Source organism: Micropterus dolomieu, linkage group LG12, assembly GCF_021292245.1.
Source record: "Micropterus dolomieu isolate WLL.071019.BEF.003 ecotype Adirondacks linkage group LG12, ASM2129224v1, whole genome shotgun sequence".
Taxonomy (NCBI): Eukaryota; Metazoa; Chordata; class Actinopteri; order Centrarchiformes; family Centrarchidae; genus Micropterus; species Micropterus dolomieu.
The window spans coordinates 22,458,877-22,470,740 of record NC_060161.1 but is presented as its reverse complement, the minus strand read 5'-3'; the positions used below and the strand labels follow the sequence as shown (position 1 = coordinate 22,470,740).

The following is an 11,864-nucleotide window of genomic DNA, read 5'->3' as shown; positions in this document are numbered from 1 at the left end:
AAATAAGAAAAGATATGCAAACTTATTTACATCTGTCCTGGGTGGATTCTGGAGCCTAACCTTTTTCAGCATGGCAGCTTTCACAGCAGGGTCATTCAGATCCACAGAGGAGTCCTCCAGCTTTATCCTCAGCTTTACTGCCTGCCTCTTGTGTTGTGACTGTTTCGTGTGGAATTGGATTCGCCTGCCCCTCTGCCCGTTTGCCTGTCTGCTCCCCTAGCCACTCACCAGCCCTGTCTGCCCACCTGCTTTCCTGCCCAGCTTCACATTCCTCGGCTCAGTCTGCGACCTGCCTAGCCTGTTTTTGTGAATAAATTCCTGAAACCTGCCTGTGGCGTCCAGTCAGCTTCTGGGTCCTTGATCTGAACAAGGTGACACACTGAACTTCAAAGTAATCATTATCAGAGAAAATGCTTTGCTGGGTACTTACCATTATTACAGATGAATGGAAACCCCACCAAACAATAATTATTGTACCATGTGTAATTATCCCCCCTCAACATAGTAATTGCACCCATAGCGAAAACTGGCTGTCCGACTGCCCAGCTCCTAAATCCAGCTCCTGTCCCTGTGTGGCTGTCTGACCACCTCCAGTTGATTTTAGTCTACAGGCCAATCCAAACCTCAGAGCTGCGACCAAACGATAAAACTGTTGATAATTTGGTTCACTTCTAGTAGGTCTGAGCTTCAGCCCAGTTCATAGGCTCAGCAACATAGTGGTACTGATGGAGGAGGCGTGCATTTAGAAAATTCTACAGCTTCCAGAGACAGGGTCCCCATTACCCTGGATACGGAAATCTTTTAATACAAGTAGAAAAAGAAATTAAGAAAATAATACTTCATGTGTTGATGAGTTAGTTCAATTCAAATTTAGGTTAAAGGACTTAATTTATCCATTGGGAACTTCACTTGAGAAGAGCTTCAGTGCGTGTACCTTTCATGTTTGCAGAAACACAGCACTACACAATATACCACACACATCACATACCAGCAATCAGCGGTGGTAAATAAAGCTTGCAAATCACCATAAATACATGATAAATAGTTGATAAACATTAAAAAGGATTGTGTTAAAAATAAATAGATTAATAAATAGAATAAATCAATCCATCTTTGATTCTGATTGACATGGGCACAAAGCCAGTTCATCATTAAACATAGGGTCGGAGTACATCCAGCATGCAACCATGCAAATATATTATATTTGTTATGCAAAGGCAGAGTGCAGAAAAGGTGATTTCCATCTCTGTTTGACAAACAAAAGCAAGTGCACCCTGAGGTTTCACCAGGGTGAGAAACCAGAAATGAAGACAGAGGTTCATGAAATGTGAAAATAATAATTTATTTGTTACTAATGCTGAATGAAAACAACTTCCATTCAGGTGCCAGAGGATTTAACATAAACTGCAATACAGCAAAAGAACAGTCTTAGATTAATACAGGCTTTGTTGCTGTTGTTACTTTTGTATGTTTAAATATTCTCTGCCTCAATTGACACAAAGCATGTTAAACGATGACAATCAAAAACATAGCAGGCTATTATAGTGGGCTGACCAAGATAACCATACAAACTAACCAAAAAAATACTTCTCAGCATAAATACTAAGCACTTGAATGTCCAGGGTGCCTCAAATGATTACAAAAACATGAAAGGACCATATCTGGCCCTGTGGATTGCCTGTGATTCTGTTCAGTCTCTGTGGGAGCATTGTCTTGTATGTGCCGCGTGTCGTCAGTGTCCTGTATGTCTGATTGCCTGTTCGGTTCTTTCTGTTTGGTTTTGTATTTATAAGTTGGGTTTTGTATACCCTGCTTTGTGGAATTACCCTGTTGGTTTTGGACTGCTTCACCTTATGTTTTGGCACTTTCTAACTGTAAGTTATACACTTAGTGTTTGTCTGACGAACTGATCCTGTCCTGCATCTGTGTCCTGCGTTTGGGTCCCAATATCCAGTATTCCAGAGTTTGGAGACCAGAAAAGTTGGCTAACTCGATGTTGCTAACAACAACAATGGTCATTGTTGCTACAATATGTCCAACTTGTTGTGTCGTGTGGCAACTGAAACGCATCCAACTCAGGTTTCCTTGCTTTTTCAATGGATATGACGTCGATACGAGTCCTGAGGTCCGACTTCTGAGGTAAATGGAACGCAGCCTTACTCTCCATTCTTCAGCACCTACACTGTAAAAATGAAAACCTAAAATTGCTGATCTTAATTAGATTTTTGATTAAACTGAACAAAAAATACTTAATGGCATTGTAAACTTTGTTAAAATAGTTTCTTCAACTAACTTTATTACATTTCTTGTATAAAGTTGGTGCAAAATTTATGGTGGCACAAGTTGGAGCTCAGACAACTCAAGTGATGGGGTTTCCTAAACAGTCCTGCAGGGGTTTTCATCCACATGTCAGTGTTGGACATACCAGGACAGCTTCCCTGTTTTCTTCAAGAGAATCTGAAGTCAAAAAGGTGAGTTTTGTTTGAATATGAATATAGTTTTGAAAGTCTTGCTTTGCAGTAGTGAATTCTTTTGTTTAATCATGTGCTTGATGCTACACTGTAGCTTGCTTGCTAACTAAGTTGTCAGCTAATGTTAGCATGGTAAACAATGGTTTGATAAATTCCATGTCTATATGGAGCGCAGAGTCGCTATGCACGGTTCAGAAGTGCGTTGGGAGCATCAACAACAAAACAGCTGATTGTCAGAGAACTTTGAACCACTAATCATTTATACATTACATCAAAAATAAATACTGCTAACTACCGTAATTTATTTTTTATGGCCATATAACGTTACCCTTCAGGGTTTCCCATAAAAGTATTTAAGTGTGCCCCACCCACCATGTCATTTTGTCAAGGCATTTGCTAGTTATGTTAAACATTCTTTAGAATTGATTAGGTACACATAGACAAAACTAATGCAATGAAATACAATGGCTCTGCATTAAAACCTTTCTTTGATAGGTATTGTGGTGGTAAGTTTATTGAATTTGTTTGACAGAGGTATTTAATTTAATGGTCAATTTGAAGGCTGCTTATGGTGCTAGTTAACCATGGGGTTATACTGAGAGGTCTTCTTAACATTTTGTCAACTGTACTTTTTTTTTTATACATGTATAGGATGGACTAAATATTTTGAACACTTCTCAGTGTAAATTATACCATGACTCAAAAAGACGTTAAAAACTCATTATAATACTCATGAAGGAAGGATTTATTTCAGAGCTACACTGAATTAGTTCTTGGTGAACCTAATAAACTGACAACTGTGTATACCTTTTTTTACACAGTCTATGGTGTATATACCTGCACATGCCCCCACACAGTGTTCAGTACATTTTGCATTTTTACATTCACAACGTTGACCCTGCATATTCCTCACAAAATGTATAACAACTAATTTGTTTATCTCCAAATGCTAAATTCTTACAGCTGTTGTCCTGTGAAGCTGGTGCTGAGGTACTGAGGTTCCACCAGCCACAACCCTCTCTCGTGTGCTAGATAGGTATGTTCATATGTAGAGTCACTATTGGTCACTAACCAATTTTCAGAGGCAAGGCTGTGAATTTTCTTCCAGGAAAAACACTGAACAGACAGCTAGCAGATCAAATCACAATTTAAGGAAATACAGTATATACACAGCCTAAATAGAAGGCAGTGTGGTCGTGCACAGGACACTGTTAAAGTGTGTGAGAATATTTTGTTGTATAGATCCATTAAAAGTAAATTAACTAACTTGCCTTTTGTGTTAACAAGATCTATTGAGCCGTAGACTACGACACAGAAGAGGAGCTCACTGGCCCTGTGTCGCATTTAAATCACGTCTTACATTGCCGGACTGTAAGAAGACATCAACCTTTTTCTGTGAGTTACGCGAATTTGGAGAAACTTGGACTGAGCACAGATTCCATCTTGAATGATACAGGCATGTGTTTCTTTAATGTTTGTTGAAAATAAACATGGAAATTTGAAGTGGCTTTGTTTGTGGAAATTGGTGTTTTTTTCAAAACTTAGGAATTTGAGTTAGCCTCAAAACTCGAGTGCAGTAAGTTGCCTTGAAATTTTGAGTTTTCACAGCCTTTTCATTTTTACAGTGTAGAGGAAATATTTTCCTCATGGAGGTAGAGTCACCACGAGCCACATGATCAGATCTCTTTGACACACTGAATGCGGGATGTCTGGACATCTCTGCAGATTGCCAGGGATGCATCAGGCTTGCTAAAATATTGTTTCCCAGGTGTATTAGAAGACAAGACATAAGGCGTGATGTAGATGAGAACTTGTGGCCAACTGCAGAAAGCATGGCTGTATTTTTATGCAACCCTAATGAAGAGTTATACTACTGTATGAGGTTTTGTTGTCTAGACAACAACAGTTGTTTTAAAATGAATGGGAGAACATGTTTAAAATGAAAATGTCTGTTGCATACTTTTGCATGAAGTGTGTAACAGACCTGTGACCTTGTCAGTGACAGAGAAGAGGAGCTGGCAGTGTTGAGCAGTAGCGTCACTAAAAGTAATGCTGTTACTAGTTTAACTACATTTTCAGTAGCGTGGTGGTAGCGCCACTGTTTTTTTGATTTGAATCAAATAGCTTTTCGGTAGAGAAACTCTTTTATTGATCAAATAGCACGCGCTACGACAGAAGCACTTCCGTGTGACGGTGACATCCCATTCTGATCCTTGGGTAAAAACAATAAAAACAAAATATATCTAACATTGAAAATATGTCTTTTTGACAAGCAGTTGCATTTTTCCAAGAAACGATGTTAATAGTCATAATAATAATGGTAATGTGATAATATTACAGTAAGTTTATACAAACAATAACAAACAACAACAATTATTTATTTTCTAAATGATGAGTGGTTGACTGGTTGATCCCAGTTTGTGGCAGGAGGAAATACATTTTGCTGCAATGATTTTGAATTTGAGCATTTCTCCCAGTAAGTAGGGGAGTTTCTGAATGTCTTATTTAGATATCTCTCTTTCAGTTCAATTCAAATTAGCTTTATTGGCATGAATGTGTAACAACAATATTGCCAAAACATCATACAAACTACAAAAGAACAATCAACCCCATACATTTCATTAAACAAGTAATTAAAGCATATGTGTGTTTGTGTTAAAAAGAAATATATTAAAAATTAAAATAAAATAAATAAATAAAATAGTAAGCGTGTGTGTGTGTGTTAAAAAAAAGAATATATTAAAGTTAAAATAAAATAAATAAAACAGTAAGTGTGTGTGTGTTAAAAAGAAATATATTAAAAATTAAAATAAATAAATAAAATAGTAAGCGTGTGTGTGTGTTAAAAAAAAGAATATATTAAAAAGTTAAAATAAAATAAATAAATAATACAGTAAGCGTGTGTGTGTGTATGTGTGTGTAAAAAAAAAATATTAAAAATTTAAATAAAATAAATAAATGAAACAGTAACGTGTTTCTGTTATTATAATATATTAAAAATTAAAATAAAATGAATAAATAAAACAGTAATGTGTGTGCGATATTATAATAATATATTAAAAATTTTAATAAAATAAATAGATAAACGTGTGTGTGTGCGTATTAATAGACACATTTTTTTCAAAAATAATTAATGTTGTCCTCACTTCATGGCATGAGGAGACATATTTTGCAGCAATTATTTGACATTTGGGCATTTGTCCCAGTAAATAGGGGAGTTTCTGTGTTTGATATGAATTCGAATTCAGGGTATATTTGGGAAATGTTTGCAAAGTGTTTTTGTCTTAGTGTTTTATATTTAGGGCATGAGGTTAGAAAGTGCAGCTCTGTCTCTGCCTGTCCTGTGCCACACTGGGAGCAGAGTCTCTCCTCTTGTGGTAGCCAGCTCTGTCTGTGGCGACCCTTTTCTATGGCCAGGCTATTGATAATTTGGTTTGGTCTGCTTGAGTTGGTGTTGCTGTTCTGAGGCTGTTGGGGACTTGTTACTGCAGAGAGCCTCAGGACCAGATGGCTGAGGGGACCCTAATATGGTTTGAGCTCCTGGTATGTTGGGGCTTTGTGATGATATGTCTGGGGGTTAACTCTTTCTCTCACTCACTCACTCACACAAACACACACACCACACACACCACACACACACGCTGTTACTGTTTGGAGCAGGTCTTTATGCTTTTGCTACTTTGGAATGAAGTTGGTTCAATATAAACAGAAGTAGCATAGATGTAGTAAACTACTGCCATGTTACTATAGCTTAGCTTGCTACATTTTTGCTTCAGTGTAGTGAAGCTTCATTTAATGCAGAGTAAGTAGTAGCTTAGCTCACTACATTTTCCAAGTAGCTTGCCCAACACTGGAAGCTGGTGCTGACTTATGCTTATTATTTTGTCGGTTTGTGTTGTTGTCTTGGTCAGCCCGTCTTAATAGCCTACAATAGTTTTGATTATCATATTTAATATGTTTTGTGTACACAAAGGGAGTGAAAAACTCAGCCTAAAGTAGCTGTAGATGTCTGTGACTGTCACTGTAATGGGTACAAGTTAGATTTATGAAGTGCAAGCATAACTGCACATGGTTATTTAGTGTTTATGTATAGGATGCAGGTTATCTCAGTTTGATCATGCAAGTCATGACTGTGAACAGCAACAAAACCTGTATTAATCTAAGACTCTTCTCTTGCTGTATCACAGTTTATGTTAAAATCATTTGGCACGTGAATGAAAGTGGTCTTCATTCAGCGTGAGTAACAAATAACAATTGTTTTTAAATGTCATGAACCTCAGTCTTTATTTCCTAGTTTCTCGCCCTGTATGGAACCTGAGGAGGCACTTGCTTTGTTTCTCGGCCTTTGCATAACAAATAAAATATATTTCCATGGCTGCATGTTCCTTACTACCAAAGTAAATGTAACAATGAAGTATATTAGCTCAACATTACATATTAAGTATGTTTTCTACTTTCATTAAGGAATTAATATTTCAAACATCCATCTTCTCTGTAAACAGGTTTCATTGGAACTACTTTCTGCTGAAGACATAATGTAGTCACAATGAACACTGTTATAAAATTTTGATGCACTAAAAATAAATTATTGTCACCAACAATATATTGGGCATAGAGGCAGAAACCTCTTTCTATCCTGGTCAAACTAAAGCAAAACGTTACAAAGCAGTCATAATCTCAGGTCACAAAATTGGCTACAGTTCAAAGTGCCTCCTATCAGAACAGAGTCTAGAAAGTTAAACCTGCTCTGTTATGGCCTTGGTCTTGGAATTATGTGCAGACCAAGCTCAAACTTAAATCCCCCATCTCTCTAAATGATTTTAAACATAGATTAAAGGAGGTGTTCACTGCTAACTGCAGCTGCTTTGCCAATTATATTACCACTTAATTTCTTAATAAATCTATGACCTGATACTGTTGTTTTTTGTGTACAGTACTATGTAGGATATTATTTTATATCTAATGTTGTGTCGTTGCGCTGTGTCTTGGTGTTGTTCAACATGTTGCTGTTGAGATTTGTTCTTATTGTTGCCTGGTTGTCTATTAGATCCTGCTATCTGACCATGTCTTGACTAGGTCTAACTTGAAAAACAGGTTTTAACCTTCATGTGACTTCCTAGTTAAATACAGGTAAAAAAACCCATCTGTGTTTCAATTGCGCAGCAGATGATACACATGTTTTGGTGTCAGAGACCTGGATTCAATTTCCCTGTGACATTCATCATGTGTCTCTGAGCAAGACACTTAACCCCTAGTTGCTCCAGAGGCATGCGAACTCTGACATATATAGCAATTGTTAGTCACAGAGAAAAGAGTCAGCTAAATGAAAAATTGATTATTCATTTAATTATTAAGAAGCCGCCATAAATAAGAGAGAACATGTGTTTTGTAATTGAGGTGAACTGAACACATCAAATAAACATGCCCATGACAGACACAAGGTTGACTGAAATAAAATCCACTATGGAGACAAACATTTTCCTAAGTCTGCCATCACAATGCTTTTTGCATAAGAAATGCAAAAATCCTCCTAGTGATTTAAAACAACACATGCACAGTCCACAGAGCAGCACAATAATGGAGAGGATCTTACTGGGTGTCTTGTGTCTCTCAGGTCAGTGAATTATTTGATTTTTTGTCTGACTTCTTATTATTGTATAACTTACTGATCAGAAATACTAAATAAGTCACAATTCCATGATTAAATAAAAAAAAACAATATTAAAATATATTATTTTATTCACTGGGACCATTGGTGAAGGATGAGTTGAGATCCTTTACTTCAGTAAAAGCAATGCAAAGTAAAGACTTTCATACAAAACAATACTGAAGTAAAAGTAAAACAGTATCATGAGCAAAATGTACTTGTGTACAGTGACTGATGTTTTATTATTTATGACATTAATAGTTGTTATGACTAAAGCATAAATGTGTAAGCACACATTTACCTTTCTGAACAAGTTTCAAGTCTTTTCACTTCTCAGTCCCATTGACTTTTAATAATATGGCAGAAATTCATCCAGATTGCAAAATGAGTCAGGGCGATTTAAGGATAAAATTGTGCTTAATCCGAACAGTGACCTGCTCACAATCAGTCAGCTGCTATAGGTGATGAACATCATTTCATTGTTGATTTGTAAAATTACAAAGGTGGTAAACTTTTAAAAGCAGTTTTAGATGATATTAATGTTAATAAAGATTCAGTAAGCCCATCAACAAATTAAAACCTTCAGTTATGTTAACAGACAAACTCAGACTGAGGATTCAACCTTTAACAAATCAAACACTTCTCCATCATCACTTCTCCAGACATCTTCTCCTCATGCCTCCTCCATCAGTACCACTATGTTGCTGATCCTATGAACTGGACTGAAGCTCAGACCTACTGCAGAAAGACATACACAGACCTGGCCACCATTGAAAACACAGAAGAAGTGAACCAACTTCTCAACACAGTTTCATCTTCTGGTCTCAGCTCTGATGTCTGGATTGGCCTGTACACTAAAATCAATTGGAGGTGGTCAGACGGCTACACAGAGACAGGAGCTGAATATAGGAACTGGGATTTCAATCGTCCATGGTTTTACAATGAGTTGAATTACTTCTGTGTATTGAGGGGGCACAGTTACCACTGGTATGATTTTGATTGCACAGCAGCATATCCACTCATCTGTAATAATGGTAAGTACATGATTTTTCTCTGATAATGATTATTTTAAAGTTCAGTATGTCAACTCAATATTTTTTCCCCAAACTGCAGGAACTCAGCTGGATCCTGAATTTGTTGCTGTGAATGAAGCAATGAATTGGTCCAGTGCTCAGAAGTACTGCAGGGAGAACTTCGTTGACCTGGCCACCGTGAGGAGTTACACTGAAAACCAGAAGATGCAGAACTTCATGACTGGAAACTTGGCATGGATTGGTTTGTTCAGAGATCCTGATGTTTACTGGTCTGATGGGAGTGGCTCTTCATTCACATACTGGACCACAGATTACTACCCAATTGGTTCATTGAGTGTCGCATGTGGTGTTGCAGCTTCGCAGAGTTCAGGAAGATGGAAGTTTCTTCCCTGTGAAACTAGATTACCATTTGTCTGCTACAGCTTCCCTGGTGAGAGAGAATAACTGATGTTAAACTGCACTCAGACATGGTGCTCATTTACATGTATGAGTTTGGTGTCACAAAGGTCATCATGTTGTTCTTCTCTGTGTCTACACACCAGTAAAGAGGCAGGCAGTAAAGCTGAGGATAAAGCCAGAGGACTCCTCTGTGGATCTGAATGACCCTGCTGTGAAAGCTGACATGCTGAAAAAGGTGAGCCTCCAAAATCCACCCTGAGACACATCACACACCCAGGACGGATGTAAACGGATGTTTGCATTTCTTTGCTTAATGGCTTGCTCTTTCTTTTTCCACTACAGCGTTTGATAACATCTAAAAACCATGACTATAAAAAACAAATTTCTGCTGCTGCTATGAATAGTAGATACAGAAGAGTTATTATCAGGATTACGATAAATACAAAAGACAAGGCTAGGCATGGATATAATTATATATGTTGACTTCATAAAAATAATCCAGATTTTGGCAGAACAACCTTAGTGGTCCCATGATCACAGAATGATTACCATGTCACGATCATAAAAATAATGAGACAGAGGTTTGTCTTGTAATCACAATACAGTCACTCTGTAGCCTATAGCTTTTTTTGTCAAGGTCAAAAGAAAACTTTGCCTTAGTGACAAAAATAAAAAGTGTGTGTATGTTTCAAACTGGCTGCCATTTGTGTTTCCCAGCTCCAGGACAGGCTGAAGGAGAAAGGAGTGAGTGGAGTCACCCTGAAGTGGAGAGAGCAGCCTGATGGGAAAGTCTTCCACAAGAAGGACAAGACTGAGCTCTAAAACTAGTCCTGAGTGCTTAACCAGAACCCTGAATCCATCCTGTAGACTGTCATAGGAGAGTTTTGTGTCTCATCAACAATATATTATTGAGTAAAGTGTGTTAATGATATTTAATTTTCTTCAAAATAAAATATATGTATGAGACTTGGTTTTGGCTTTAAGTTTTCAGTTTGTTTCTATTTTAAGCAACAAAGATGCAGGTTGAATGCACTACACCTCCTGATGAGAAAACACATTTGTTTTTCAGATCCACATTCCCATTAAAGCACCATCTGAAATCAACCTAAGCATTTTTATTTAACCCTCCTTTTTCCATGTTTATCACCCACTTAACATTAGAGCTAGGCCAAAATGTTATCACGATTAAAAAAAATGTCATATCACACCATATCAATAATTAACAAGATATCATTCATCAATCGTCAACTGCTTAAATCCTGCATACAGGTTCGCGGGGGGGGGGGCTGGAGCCAATCCCAGCTGACATCGGGCGCAAGGCGGGGTACACCCTGGACAGGTCGCCAGTCCATCGCAGGGCCACACATAGACGAACAACCACTCACACGTAAGGACAATTTAGTCAACCTAGCCTGCATGTTTTTGGGTGGAAGCCGGAGAGAACGTAGACACGGGGAGAACATGCAAACTCCACACAGAAAGCCAACGCACCACTGTGCCGCCCAAGATCTCATTATTTCTTTCAAATGTAAACACAGATGATATATGTGGTTTTAAACTATTCTTTATGGTCAGAACAAACACTTGATGCCAAACAGTGGATCACTTCACAAATCTTAGGTAGAACATTCAAAACTATCATGATAAAATATTTTTTTCAACAAAAAGGCATGAGTTAAATTAAGTCAGTCCCATTTACTCAACAAAATAAATATCTTAATAATTTGTGATTCAAATTAATTAAATCAAATATTTATTAAACGGTTGGAGTGCGTGAGGGTGACCGGTAATGTTGTGAACTCAACCAGACGCACTTCAAAGAAGGTCAGATGGTGTCAAAAGAGGGAGGGAAGTTTCCCTCCCCGAGAGTTGACCTTTTCACATGTAAAACCCAGAGACATCGCCTGGTGTTGGTAAGGACCGAAAGAGACTCAATCAGACAATGAATCGCTTAAGGATTGTGTATTCAAAGAGCCTTAGTGAACCTTTCTAGCCGTAAAGGTGTCACTAAAGACAGTCCACAGGACAGGAAAAGGGGCGATCTGACCCCTTCTCCCTCCAGCAGGTCACCTCCAGCCTCAACCTGACTCTTTTCTCTCCACAGAACGGCTGAGCCATAAACCACCATTTCATTCTCTGATAACCGGTGCGATAAGCCAGAATGCAGAGAAGAGAGACCATAAAAACCCCTGTTACTCGAACCAAGCAAGGTTCAATTATAACTGTGTTTATTCTGTTTAAATAATAACCTTGCTAAGTGAGCAGCGGTGTTTGCCTCTGAGTTTAGTAAGTAATAACCCTGTTGTTATCCTT

At 37.8% G+C, this 11,864-nt stretch overlaps 1 protein-coding gene and 1 long non-coding RNA gene across 2 annotated transcripts; both read left to right on the top strand.

Moving 5' to 3' along the window:
- The first annotated feature begins 2,378 nt into the window (after positions 1 to 2,378).
- Positions 2,379 to 3,979, top strand: LOC123980149. Its single transcript, XR_006827383.1, has 3 exons — positions 2,379 to 2,471; positions 3,435 to 3,507; positions 3,759 to 3,979. It is a non-coding gene; the product is annotated as an uncharacterized LOC123980149 (long non-coding RNA).
- A 5,293-nt stretch (positions 3,980 to 9,272) lies between these two features.
- Positions 9,273 to 10,457, top strand: LOC123979841 (neurocan core protein-like). Its single transcript, XM_046063951.1, has 3 exons — positions 9,273 to 9,582; positions 9,695 to 9,786; positions 10,269 to 10,457. The coding sequence occupies exons 1-3, from the start codon at positions 9,273 to 9,275 to the stop codon at positions 10,371 to 10,373; spliced, it is 507 nt and encodes a 168-aa protein (XP_045919907.1). The 3' UTR covers positions 10,374 to 10,457.
- Positions 10,458 to 11,864: the final 1,407 nt, after the last annotated feature.

What these genes read in the sequence shown, in the direction of transcription:
- LOC123979841 (XM_046063951.1), top strand. Translation starts at nt 9,273, where the DNA reads ATGAATTGGTCCAGTGCTCAGAAGTACTGCAGGGAGAACTTCGTTGAC. An exon ending in TGTCTGCTACAGCTTCCCTG is followed by an intron (nt 9,583 to 9,694) that starts GTGAGAGAGAAT and finishes TCTACACACCAG; the next exon opens with TAAAGAGGCAGGCAGTAAAG. An exon ending in AAGCTGACATGCTGAAAAAG is followed by an intron (nt 9,787 to 10,268) that starts GTGAGCCTCCAA and finishes TGTGTTTCCCAG; the next exon opens with CTCCAGGACAGGCTGAAGGA.